This window comes from Neodiprion fabricii, chromosome 2 (genome assembly GCF_021155785.1).
Source record: "Neodiprion fabricii isolate iyNeoFabr1 chromosome 2, iyNeoFabr1.1, whole genome shotgun sequence".
In the NCBI taxonomy this organism is placed as follows: domain Eukaryota; kingdom Metazoa; phylum Arthropoda; class Insecta; order Hymenoptera; family Diprionidae; genus Neodiprion; species Neodiprion fabricii.
Window position 1 is genome coordinate 6,645,784 of NC_060240.1, and position 13,732 is coordinate 6,659,515.

At 38.1% G+C, this 13,732-nt stretch overlaps 3 protein-coding genes across 3 annotated transcripts; 1 reads left to right on the top strand and 2 right to left on the bottom strand.

The window, feature by feature from the left end:
* Nucleotides 1-67: 67 nt before the first annotated feature.
* On the bottom strand, nt 68-4,050 carry LOC124175861 (exopolyphosphatase PRUNE1). Its single transcript, XM_046556456.1, has 6 exons — nt 3,837-4,050; nt 2,611-2,849; nt 1,516-1,781; nt 1,175-1,416; nt 430-588; nt 68-334 (listed from the first exon to the last, which is right to left on the bottom strand). The coding sequence occupies exons 1-6, from the start codon at nt 3,870-3,872 to the stop codon at nt 158-160; spliced, it is 1,119 nt and encodes a 372-aa protein (XP_046412412.1). The 5' UTR covers nt 3,873-4,050; the 3' UTR covers nt 68-157.
* A 458-nt stretch (nt 4,051-4,508) lies between these two features.
* On the top strand, nt 4,509-7,225 carry LOC124175763 (zinc finger protein 37 homolog). Its single transcript, XM_046556258.1, has 3 exons — nt 4,509-4,822; nt 4,905-5,075; nt 5,604-7,225. Exons 1-3 carry the CDS (start codon nt 4,706-4,708, stop codon nt 6,672-6,674), a joined length of 1,359 nt encoding a protein of 452 aa, XP_046412214.1. The 5' UTR covers nt 4,509-4,705; the 3' UTR covers nt 6,675-7,225.
* Nucleotides 7,226-7,333: 108 nt separating this feature from the next.
* LOC124175762 (protein scabrous-like) lies at nt 7,334-12,135 on the bottom strand. The gene is made up of 3 exons (XM_046556257.1): nt 11,824-12,135; nt 10,624-10,963; nt 7,334-8,924 (listed from the first exon to the last, which is right to left on the bottom strand). Exons 1-3 carry the CDS (start codon nt 12,051-12,053, stop codon nt 7,617-7,619), a joined length of 1,878 nt encoding a protein of 625 aa, XP_046412213.1. The 5' UTR covers nt 12,054-12,135; the 3' UTR covers nt 7,334-7,616.
* Nucleotides 12,136-13,732: the final 1,597 nt, after the last annotated feature.

Genomic DNA, 13,732 nt, shown 5'->3' on the forward strand with positions numbered 1-13,732 from the left:
AATGTTTCATTACCCATTACGCGTATCGTATTAAACATTGAAAGAGGTGTAATGCGTATTATGGATATTACTTGAATAAAACTTTTATTAACAACTGTAATATTACATGTGACAATGCATTGGAAAATTAAAAATATTTGTTATTCGCGGGAGTTAATTAGAAAGAATTACAATTTATAGATATGCTTCTGATGATCGGGAGTATTTGTTTCCTCGACGCTTTTACATTGCCCTGTTTGAATAAAACAAGGTCGTATTTATTACGTGTTGAAATCATCTGTTCTTCCATTAAATTCAGCGAGGGTTCTGTGTTAGATTTCAACGATTCTATAATCTGTAAACGGATAAATTTTCACCATGAAATTATCGGATGGACATAAAACTAGAATCAAGCGAGTCTGGTCCCAAATTCGTCGCAGAATCACTTACTGTACTTCGTAGTTTGTTATTAGTCGGCGAAAATATAGCAATATCTCTCGTTACTGTGTCATTTTTCAGATCTAAACCCATCACAACGGTCACGGAACAGCTATATTTCGTTGTAAATTCAGTGAGTGCTTCAAAGGCACCGTCCAGTTTCACAAAACTCTGAAATTATCATCCTGTTACAGCGTGCAGCTTTATGCATGCAGACTTCAATTATTTATCAGTGAGTAACAATTTTTTTTTTTTTGATATTTAGCCGTCGCGTTATACTCTTCAAGAATTATACAACATCCCGAATTTTGAGAGTCCTATAATGCGGTCTTTAATTAAATTATAGAGAACGTTGCAAACTTTTCAATGAAGATGTTCAATTCAAATTGTATATTTTTTTTTATTTCACTCTACTGCACAAAGTCCATCAGAATGTATTTTTCAAAATACAGTTATCTCAAGTCTATTCTGCAAGTTGAATTTCGGAAATCTTGATTCAAAAGAGTTTTCAAAAGCAAGGTTTACAGCTTTGAAAACTGCCTCATCAATTACGAACTCACAAAAGATTGAAGCGAAATAAATCACTGCTTCGTAATCAAAATAAGAGGTATAAAAGGACTTCAGAGATTTGGAATTTTTTAATCTTGCATTAGCTGGAACAATCGGTCGAAATAAAACTAGGGAAAATATAAAACGGTTCCAGAACTGATCGTTTACTGAAAATTGTGTCGGGTTGATAAAACAATGATTTTTATACCTCTACCAAGATTGGAAGGCCTGAAATCGGTATACCATTAGCAACCTTCAGATCCCTGATCAACAACTCCCCGGGGGTCAACCTACTGATGTCTGTTTTAGCGAAAAGGAGTTCTTTGTATTCCATCTCTCTGTCGGAAGTAATGAACCCAATCTCCTCAAGTTTCTTAATAACTTCAACATCGTCAGGAGTGGCTCTGTTAGCTTCGACAGAAAAGTTGACTGTGTCAACCAAGATTGGCCCTGTTGTAAATGAGGCAATTATTTACTGGGAACTTTGAGCTGTATTTGTACATTTTAAAACCTATCACGCAAGAGTAGGTACAAGTGTGTTGGAATTACCTCGCAGGAAACTGCAGATACGAGGATCCAGAATTTTCGATTTTTTATCAATCAGAATCTTGGCAATCAAAGTTGAACAGCTGCCAACTATTTTTATCTTAATCTCTTTCTGCGGCCATAACCATGCTGGGTCTTGTGGTCTGTGATCAATAATCTCTACAACCGAATTAGCAAGGCCTCGACTTTCCTCAGAGAGAGTATGGTGGTCAACCAAAATAATTTCTAATTTCTTTTCACTGCTAAGAACCTCAAGACTCAACTGATCTCTGCAACAAGATGGCGAAAACTGTATGCGTGAATATATTTCGGTATACATATACCGTATATTTAAGGAGAACGCATGTGATAACGCAAATTCTACAATTTTGATTCCAATGAATTCAATTCGTGAACCACGAGACAATATCAACAGACATTTAAACTCGATTAAATACCTAGATGCGTAAAACAGACGTATCCGTATTCATATCTTTTCGAACTTTTTGCCTTAAAGCTTTGCAAATTCAATTCTTGTGTTAAATTTTAATATTGTTGGATTGAAAGTTATAGATTCTTGCAAGGCTGATCTCAAGTTGTGAAACATCAGCAGTTCCAAATATCAGTAGTAAGTGACTGCAGCAGCATATGTACACCCTCCTAGTGAAACGCCCCCTTAACGCTGAATTTCTCGATAATTGCGGAGGGTCGAAATCGAGTTTAGTACAAGGGTGTAAAATAAACCGAACATTTCTTCCGTGGGATAAAAGAAACATATGAATGATAATTTACTTTTTACCCTTAATTTCAAGCACATCTTTTTAATAAGATTTAAAAATACATGCTATACCACAAGTATAACAGATATGTCACGTTCATTTTTGCTATACAAAGCATTTTCAAATGTATTATTGGCCGCACATTGATAAATATGAACAAATCAATTTAATCTAGGCCCCAATACCGAATCATTTATATTCGTGATACACATCAGGGTTCAATTTGGTACGGCAGTTTATTAAAAGAGTGTAAACATACGGTATGAAAAGTGATTCGTTTGAAAGAAGAATGTACAATCTTACGCTATCGCAATATGGGTTCCCCTATTCCAAAACTGACCTGAAAGTCAACAGCTCCAGTGGTATGCTGTGTTTTTCAAAATGGTACAGAACTTCAGTTTTCAAACGAAATTCTTTTTCCGGAATATTGAGCAAAGGTATTACAGCAGTATCTTCACCTTTGTCTTTAACATCGTTGTAGCGATGGAATGCATAGGCAAGTGCACACACTGCTGAATCCAAATCACATGTTGGATTACCCAATACTACCCGGACAATTTTATACCGAACTAGATTATCCTGCGACCGTAAAAGTTTAAACAAAAGAATCAGAAATTTTATTCTTAATGTAACGTTATCTCGAGATTAAAGTTTATATTTCCCATCGAGAAATCACATTGGCTTTTCAGCACTTACTTATCTATCTAGCGTATAAACTTCATCTGAAAACAATAAACCGGGATTGGGTCAAGTGCCCACTGCGGCAGTACAGAAATATTACTTCATAGAATGTTGCATCATAGATTATCCCGCAATAAAAAGAGATTTGTTGAATAACAGTAAATGCAATTAATCGGAAAAATTATTTATTTGAAAAAAGTTTCAATTGAGATCATAGTGCTGCTTGTCAAGTATCTTGAACTCGAAAAAATACTCGTTTCATCGTATTTCGATGAGAAAATAAATATTATTTGAATAAGCGGCGAATTCACAATGCAAAGAAATTAAATTAAATTTACAGTGGTACTAATAACGGTGTGAACATTTTTCCAGAAATATTTCTATGAAAGTTTCGTTGAAATATTTTCTGGAATATTCATAGTAAAGTTCTAAAAATATATCCACGAATATTCAGCAACGTTGTAGAAATGTTTTATGCGAATTTCCTGTTGAGAATGCATTTTTACATTCAGGGAAAATAGTCGCAATTGTAATTGTGATGACTATTTGATGAAATTTGAACATGATTTATCTCGTGCATGAATATTAGAAGTGCACGACACATTCCTGTCGAAAAAATTATCACTTGTCTGCAGTATTCATTTACTATAAATGTCAATACTTCTGCAATTGTTTACTTAAATGACATAATAGTTTGGTGACGTTTCTGCTTCCAGCAGTTGTCGAATTCCGCCCATAACCGACTGCTAATAGCCAAAATGAAGAGAGCTAATATTCACAGAAATTATTTTGTATTCTTTTGACTGAATATAAAAACTGATGTCACTAATTATTGCGAAGATTTTAGTTCGAAACACATGTTGACCAACAATTAAATGTAATTACCAAACAAGCTTTTGATGCTTCCAGAAAGGAATCCATGATTTACAAAGGCAACGACGTGATATAGGTTAGAAATTTTACCATGGACTGTTTACAACATGAAGACTGTACGGAGTTGATACGGTTGGGTGAAACTAATTATAACGATAGATTTGAGGGAATAATAAACCAGCTGGTTCGAAATTCTGTGCTTGATAACAGGATTTAAACACGGTCAGTAATCCATGTTGGCAATTGACATTGTGAAAATATGGATATGGTGAAAATATCAGAGGTGTGAAAGAAATTCTGGCGCTTTCGTTTACATCATTATCTAACACAAATCTGTGATTTCATTGGTCGGATCTAACGGAATACACCGATGAAATCACGTTCACAAGCCAACGCATCTATCTCTCTCTAAAATGAGGTCGTTCTCGCTCTCACGGCTGCCAGCTAATGAAAACTTCCAGAAAATGTAGGGAATAAACAGTTGTTTCGCTATTTTTTTACTTTTGATGATTTTGTTGCATAAAATCGAATTGGTGATCCGTTTTATACATCATATTTATATTTTACACCGAGCGCTCGACGCATGCGCGGTATCAAACATCAAACTTCAACCACCTAGGGGATTTCTGCTGTTAAACCACGTTTCACCATAATGATTGGTCAATCGTTCAAATGTTTCAAGTATAAACACACAGTCTCAGTGGTCAGGTCACGGTAGATCAAGATTTACAACAATTGAATACCCCTTAGTCAGTATTGACATGATGCCTGTTAAACATTTATTTGTGTATAAGCTCGCCTCATTGTCAGTTCCAACAAATAATAAGTCATGCTTGATATTTCATCGTTGATATTCACTTATCACTGACTTGATTATCGGAATGGATATGGTGTGTAGGTTATGCCTTTGCGATGAGCCCAATTTGATTCCAATATTTTATGCGAGCAAATGCACATCGGAGCTACAATTACAAATTCAAAATTATTGTTCTATAGAGGTCAGTAAATTCAAATGATGTAGCAATGTTTATTAAGGACCAGGCTATCATAGCAATAAATGATCAAACTTATTAATTCCAGATAACGGAGAATGATGCATTGCCTAAAATGATATGTAATTGTTGTAAAGATAAATTGACATCTATTGATGAGTTTAAAACGCAGTGCGAACATTCTGATCTAAAACTAAGGGAATATTACCAAATTTTCTCGCCCAAGCAAACATCTCATTCAATTTTCGAAGCACTTAAGGTAAGAATATGTTTGTGAAATAACGTCAGAACTTTCTGCAATTATACAATTATTTGCATAATTTTGAATATCATCTGTTTGAAATTATTTTCACAAAATATACCAATCTTTACAACAATTCTTCGTAAACATTTTACAGTGAATATTTTTATTTCCCTAAAATATCTGCCATAGCATAATATTGGATTCTAAGAATTAAACATATTGGACTTCTTAATTTTCTCACTATCGAGATATGCCATATAACGAGTTGAGTGTATCAAATTGTAATGTAATTCAAATAGGTCAATTCCTGTGGCATTAGCATTCAATGCACTCTTTTCAAATCCTTCGGATATTTCTTAATTTTTCACGAAGTGAACGAAACTTGACAAATGTGCGTGAATTTGGTTTTCTTGATATCGTTTAAAGAAAATACATACAAGGTATTCCCTTCGCCTCGCATAAACATTCTGCCTAGGTCCACTGCATGTATCAACATTATATTATTAGATGTTTCTTCCTTCACCAATCAATAATCACTTATAGGATATCGGCATTCAGACGGATGATAATATTGAAGGTAACCCATTGCTTTCGACAAATTCTTTCTTTGACATACATCAAAAGGAAATATCTAAGGTAAACGTAACGCCTGTTTCACTGGAGATGATATACAGCGATATCGCTGCTGATGATGATAATGATAATGATGATGATGATGAAGATAGCAAAAAATTCGGCTGCATCGCGAATGGAATACGTTCAAGCAATAGTCTAGAAGTTGAGGACTGTAATTTGCGCAAGGATAATACAAAAGTTAAAACGCGACGTGTACGAATCCATACTGATAAAGTCTTGACGGGCAAGAGTGTGAAACAGCCAAAAAAAAAGGAAAAATTTGACTGTAATTTGTGTCAAAAAGTGTACGTTTCTAAGAAAGCATTACTAAAGCATACTGAGGCACATTTGAAAAGCGAAATCGTGACGTGTAATGTCTGCAATAAAACGTTCAATAATAGTGAAAAATTAAGTGAACATATGAAAAAGCATAATGATGCTATGGATTTTAAATGCGAAGTGTGTGGTATGCCGTTCAAAGAACGAGTAAAACTAAACTTTCATTTAAGGGTACATGGTAAGGGTCCTTTAATAAACACAGATAAACAATATTTATGTGATATGTGCAGCCGAACTTTTGCTTCCAAATCCGGACTACGATTTCACTTGAAATCACACGCTGGTAATAAACCTTACAAATGTAAATTCTGTAGTAAAAGCTTCACCATTCCCAGCTACAAAAAAAGACACGAGCGAACTCATACAGGTGACAAACATTTCATTTGTCACATATGTAGTGCTGCTTTTGCTTCGGCGAATGGATTGAAGTACCATTTAAGGTCGCACACGGGTGAAGCTAATTATCACTGCGATACTTGTGGCAAATCGTTTAGGCGCCATAAGTATCTCAAAGAGCACACTTTCATTCATACGGGAGAAAAACCGTTCATCTGTAAGATGTGCGGCTCTGCATATGGAAATTCGGGAAGTTTGTTCGTTCACGAAAGAAAGTGCAAAACTAAGCATTCTGTTGGATTTATTGATTCTTCAAAATTATAGCCACATATCTCATTTTAACGTAATTAAAAGTTTGTGTTGCTTAAATTGAGTAATTGTGATATTTAGTAATTTAGCATCATCCATTAATGAGGTGGAATTTTATATTCGTTAATGCTTTAACTATACTTGCAAGTCTTACAAATATCTCTCTCGCTATGTGATTTGTCGTTAATACTGAAACGAATGATCGAAACAACCATTCATTCCTATCAAACTTCGCACTTGAACATGATTGTAATTGAATATCAGTACGAGTAAATAAATTAAAAGTCTTTATTTTATTGGTTGAACTTAAGATTATAATTTATAAACAGATATTTGTACTATTCACATAAATTCTGCATAATAGAGTAATTTTTGAATTAATTTTTTCAAATCCATCTTCATAATTCAGTGAATACGCAAAAGTGTAATTAGCATTTCGTACAATTTGTAATATAAATGAAGAGCATGATCTGTACCATGTCCAATATAATGTGTCTAATACTCATGATAGATATAACTGATAGTTAATATATGTAACATCCCTAAATTATAATATATAAAATTTATATACATCGTTATTTTACTATATTCATCTCTTTGGTAAAGCATTGGGATACAATCAAATGGCATTTGATGAAACTATAAATATAGAGAATGCCAATTTAGAGTACTTATTAGTGGTAGTGAAAAAATTCTTTAGGCACGATGTGTCGCAATAATTACTCAAAGCAAACAATCTCTCGAGCGCGGTGAGAATCATCATTTGCTGACTGATTGAATCCAGTAAACTCCTACTACTAAAGTATTGAAAAAAACGTGTTTTGTGTTGTATCGATTGCAGTGTCTTTTGCTACGATTAGATGCAGTAGTAATATTAATTAAACCCTGACATGGTTCAATATGAATGACTTCGTATTTTTTTCCGTGTAGAAAACAGCCTCCGAATATCTTGACGTATCAACATTCTTGTTTACGTTGTATGGACATTTCCGAGGATGCAACAGCCATCCACTCGTTAGTGGGTGACTGAAACCACGTGAGTCCTAGAGAATATCTACCATTGAGATTAGCGTGCTGACAATGACTGAACCACCAACCGCCGTGATAATTGGCAGCGCAGTCCGTTGAGCTTATATCCAAGTCGCGGTCCTTCGCACTAAAAGCCATTCCATTCTGGTAGGACAATGCGTCTGTAGCATTTCCTGAGTAGCCTGAAACATGGAGCCTGTAGTTGGCCTCATCGGAGTCAACCCTGAACGATTCGTATTCCGCCCTCCAGTGCCCGCCATAGATGTCAACGAGGTCAATCCTCAATCGTGTGCAGTTATCTCTTGTCAGTCGGTGCAGCGCTTCATTTCCCACCCAGAATTCATTGACCGGCGATCCGAATCCTGCTGCGTAATCGTTCCAAGATCTATCGAATTCGACCATTCCGTCGATTCGTCGTGCTACGACTAACCATCCTTTATTACAAGACGCGAGCAACGGCGCACCTGGACCTGGTGCAAAAAGAGTAAGTCCATCTCTGTCGTTGCAGTTTCCAGGAAGAGCATCGACTATCAGTCTGTATTGGTCTTCAACGTGCTCTAATTCGTGAGTGATGTTGGTCGCCGTATCCAAAGACTGGGTCAAATCCAGAGTCGCCAAAGTGATGTTGATGTTCCCAATCATTTCCTGTTGCTGGTCGCTCTTCTCTTGGAGTTTAGAAGCACTTACGCTCAGAGCTTGCACCATTCGACGTAAATTCCCAAGTTCCTCACGCGTAAGAGAAAGTTCTGCTGCTTTCCTCGCCGCGTTGACGTCCAATCGTGCGATTTCTCGTTTCATGTCCGGTTGATTCGTGTCAACTTTGTCTTCGATTGCTTGGATAGATTCGAACAGTTCCACCATCGATTCCCGTACCTTAGAGACAGCCGTTACTTCTCGCGATATGTTAAACAGCTGTTTTGAAAAACTGTGCTGAACGGTTTCTAAAGCAGTTAAATGCTTTGTTACATAATCTTGATTTTCGTATATAACACGTTTCTCAACGAGTCCGCGTTTCCGAGAGACCATTGAAATCTTACGCTCGAGATTCATCAATCGCTCTTCTATGTAACGATTCGATGACGCTCGTAAAAGGCTGTGTCGCGTGTGGTGATTGATGTGTTGTCTTCTGATCTCGTTGTAAATATTATTGTGCTGAAGAGATGGGTTATCCTTGTAGTGCATGGATATCTCAGGTCGGCATTTCAAGGATTTCATTTCAATCTGGACACTTGACATCTGCAACGAAAAAAAATAAATATTCATTAGAACATACTGACGATTCAAAAACACGTTATTGACGGATGGTCATAATTATTTGTCTATACATAGGCACAATCATTATTGGCATTTCCGAGGACGTGGGTCTAGAGTGAACCCAATTAAATTCGGAGTGCATGGTGGCTCGAGTGAGGGGATACACCGTGAAATTACCGGGAAGTCAAATGCTCGATCCGTCTGTGGAGTGGAGGTATAACCCACTTGGCATCCCACTATTCACCATATGGCATATGGCATATCCCGTAGGTAAGCGAGAAATTCGCGTCTGACGCTTGATATTTTGTTAAACTTTGCTGGCACCGATTTTAAGAAATGAGTTGGTTTTTTAGTAAAACACCCTGCCTACGTATTAATAAAATATTAACCAAGATTGTTACAGGATTTCATGAAGACACCACAAATTTCCACAAATTGATAGTTTTTGAAGTTATTGAAAAAACACCAAAGTATACTAATCAGATTTTAACTAATAATGTTTCAAGACTTTCGAATATTTCTTCAGAGAAAACCGGAGCATGTTTCAGAGAGAAAATACTGCTTAAAGTCTGTTAATTAAATTTCCGCAAAACGAACATGATTATTTCCAAAAAATTTGTCTGAAATGCTGTCAATGAGTTTTGCAAATTTCTGAGAGAAAATTTTACCAGAGTGAATGCAAGAGTTTACCTGTACCTCTGGAAAAGTGCAGTACACGCACGATAATTAGTGAAAGTAATGGATTCAGTATATAGCGCAGGAATGATCGCAGGCATAAAAGTGCAATGTTGGTTTTGATTCCGCGACACCGCTAGCGCCTACAGATTTTTTTTTAGGTATATCATAGGTGTAAAATAGGGGCCGAAGAGTTCCTCGCAAGCCGAAGTAACTAGATAAGCAATCGCCAAAGGTTTTACCCCATAGCTGTGTGCTTCGACGCAAGTAAATTAAGCAGATGACGAGCGATGGGATACGGCTGGCTACACGCCAGGTGCAGTTGAGAGTGAGCCGGACCGAGGGGCAGGAGGAGGGAATGCGTTCGTACCACGCATCGTTCCTGCAAGTTGGAAAGGTGCAACGGGGGTATGGGCAGGTCGAGCATCGGAATGGAACGTAGGGCAGGGAGAAAAGGGGAACCATGTTGCGGCAGCTGCTACCCGCCAAAACGAAAAATACAAAAGAAAGAATCGAACGGGCCGGCTGCCAGTGCCTGCTGCCCGGCAGGTGTACTCTGCCCTCATGTAAATACGGCCTCTGTACTCTGGCAAATAACATGAGTTGGTCACAGCCGCCCACGGGGGGGGGGGGGGGGGGGAGTCAAACGAAATTAGAAGAACAACTTGTCGCGTTGCGGATCGCAAGGATTCAATTCTGTACAACTTTCAAGTGGATCGGATCGTATATAATAATGCTCGCTGACTTCTAAGTAAAGATTTAAAGATTACACTGCTCGATACAGTAACTGAATTTTATAGCTTTCAATTATAAAATCATCTAATTACACATTGTTGATTGTAAAAATTATTATTCTTATGCGTCATTTCTGTGATTTTTCAAAATATCCCCAAACGGAATGAGGGATTCTAACGAGCATAAAAATATCCTTTTTACGCATCCTTCCAGCTTCTGATGTGTTGAAAATTATAGGATGCATCGATTTGTTATAAGATTATAGGTTTACCTGACTAACGACTTCGGCGCACGATCGCGAAATCTGAGTGGATCGTTCTTTGACCGTCCCGATATCCACCCGCATCGTACCCAGGGTCGCCTCGATACGCGTGATCCGTACTCCGAGGCTTCGGATCCCGCGACCGACTTCGGCTACGTCACCACGAAGAAGAGTCAATTCGCTACGCATCCTGGAACGCTCGGCAAGTTCCTCGCTAGCATTTCTCGTTCGAAGTACTTCAGCAACTTCGGCTTGTAATTCAGTAACAGCGCTCCCCAACCAGCGCACCCTTAACTTTTCGTTCTTCGCTTCGTTGCCACTTCCACCGCGAAGTAGCGTCACTTCCTTCCTGCGGAAACGTTCATTATGTATTTCATGCATTACGATGTACTCCTTTTGTAAGATTAATTGGAAAGGTAGCGTAAACGTGGTGAATTCAATGAAAAAAAGTATAAAACATACTTTGTAAAAATATGTATCATAAACATTTTGACTCCTCTTAAATATTTTTGTACGGCGTGTATTATCTAGTGCAATGGTTATAACTCGATCACAATCGACGCTCTGAATGAATTTGTCAAAGTCAGCAAGTAGAAGCGGCAAAATGAACATCAATTTGTGAATCCAATTCATAAATGTTATACATCCATATACTCGGCATATAATCGTTATTGCTAAATTAAGCGGCTGACTAATTATGATCGATGCACAAGAATGCGATGTCATTTCTCATCATCTTCGTAGATATATACAATACATTATGTAAAAATTGACAACCCTCCAGAATTTGTTTCCCAATGTCTTATCGAAAACCGTTTCCAGTGGTTGGGGGTAATGGAACTGTTTAAATACGTCATCTAAAAGCCAACCCCCGTCCTACATTTTGATTAATGGCACGCGAGATGTTCGCGCGAAAGATAAAATAGCTGAGTTTTTGAGAAAAACAATTCTAATATCATATTTTTCAATCTAAAATGTAATTAACTTTATCCGATAAGTAATAGTGAAAAATCATCAATACTGGTATTGCTCAACTTTTAGTTCAAGCTAATATGCTACCGGTTTCTGTAGGGTCAGATAAATTCATCAACAGTGATGAACCAACTTACAAGCATTCGGTCGGACGTACACTGTAGTTTCGAATAATTTTACAGCCCGACGTTTGACCTTAAATTAAGCTCCTACTTGTAGTAATTATTTTATACATACCTCAACTGTTTTACTTCATTTTTCAGCACAATCAATTCCGTGTTTTTCTCAATGGCACGCTTCAGGCTACTTTCCAAAGCATTATACTCTTCTTGCCGATGACTTAAAAGCGCCTCCACTTGTTCTTGCAAAAACTTAACCGTCATCGTAAGATCTTCACTAGCTGTTTTGCCAATTGTTACAAACATCAGCACTAAAACTAGAACCAACCACTCCGTTGTTCTCCACATACCGTTAAAATGTGATGATACAACAATTTTCGCGAACTCTGCAGGTATTTCTGATTGGCGAACGTTTACAACCGCGATACAATTATTTCATCAAGTACGAGCTGTGTTTTGTATATTCTCATTCGAATGGATGGTAAATTGAAACCCTGAACGCCATGGGCATACTGACACCGCTATAGCCGAGGGAGAGCTTATATTAGCGGCTGGACAAAGGGCCCGCGCCGTTACGGCTCCGTGGAGCTCCACGGAGCAGGTGTTCCACAACACCGGGCGTCCCGGTATCCTCCGTACCAAAGTATCATCCCCACCTCGCTAAGAACCCCATTCCGCATCACAGACCTGTTTTATCTCGATCCCTAACTCCTGCGGCCTGCCATCGCCGCCACAGATTGCAGGTATACCGAAATGTACAACGGATATGCTCGTACTTGATTGAACCACTTACCGAGGACAATTAACTCCAAATAAAGAATTTATTCACCTACGAATGAATAGATACCCAACTTATTTTTCTTACCATTAGTTGAAAGTTCACTCTTCAGATATACCGTTTTATTTTCAATCAGGTTAACGAGTAAAGCACCTTACTCGTGACTGATTTTCTCCTCGATCAATATCGAACAACTGCCCTCATTCACGAGGTTGAAGTTAGTAACGTTATCGTAACGGACCATTGGGGAAAATATCACTACTTTCTTAATTTCACAATAATTTTTAAGGAACTAAGAATGCGAAACATCAGTGTCTTTTGTTTTATTACTGTCTACTGAACTTCAGACAATTCGAAAATAGCGAAGTAACGGTTTTTCCTTATATCATATTAATCGTAGCACCAACGTGACTAACTTCAATACGATTCTTCATTCATGTAAATCTGAATTCAAATTAAATTTAGATGAGTTGATTCCCGCCCTTCGAGGTATTACTGTAATAAATAATTCGCGTCTTCAGAATAAATCTTTCCATGATCCATGTTTACAGATTTTTCTCAATTGATTCAAATATATTTGCTGCCCCATGAAAATTAGCCCCCCTGAATAGATTCTCTTCGTTATATGGTTGCAGCTGTGGCAGTCTTTGTACGGAAAACGGTTAGCTCTTTGGAACCTACAACCAATGTTCACAGAGTTTTATAATTGATTGAAAAACGTTTGTGTACACGTAGACATTACTTATTCTGGCCTTCCAGCTGCCCAATCAAAGTTAGCCCTCCTAAGTGTATTCTCTCCGTAGTCCTAGCTTTTGGTAGCTTTGGCACGTAGCCTCTGCAATAAGTAAAGACGAGCGCACGCGCGCGCCACGCGTCGAACGGCCCCCGGCAACCACCCTCGCCCCCTCCGTAGTATTTCTCTGCACCACAGGGTATAGTTAGGGCCGGCACTCGCAGTCAGCTTCAGGCTGCAGCCAGGAGGACCATCTACCCGCACCGGCCGGCATGCGAGTCGAAATCATCCCGTCCAGCGATGCGAGCTGAGCTAAGGCAACGGGTAAATAATGATTCGACTAACCGGACCGCCGGCGCCCCTCGGCTACAAAGTTTGGGTAGAAATCTTTTCATCTGTCTGTGCGGCAGATGTTCGAACCCCGGCTGTTCCGTGAAAAACATACCCTGTAAGAAAACAATAACTTTCACGCTGTTAGATTTGAGGTATTTTCACCGTAACAGCCGCTGGTTTAAT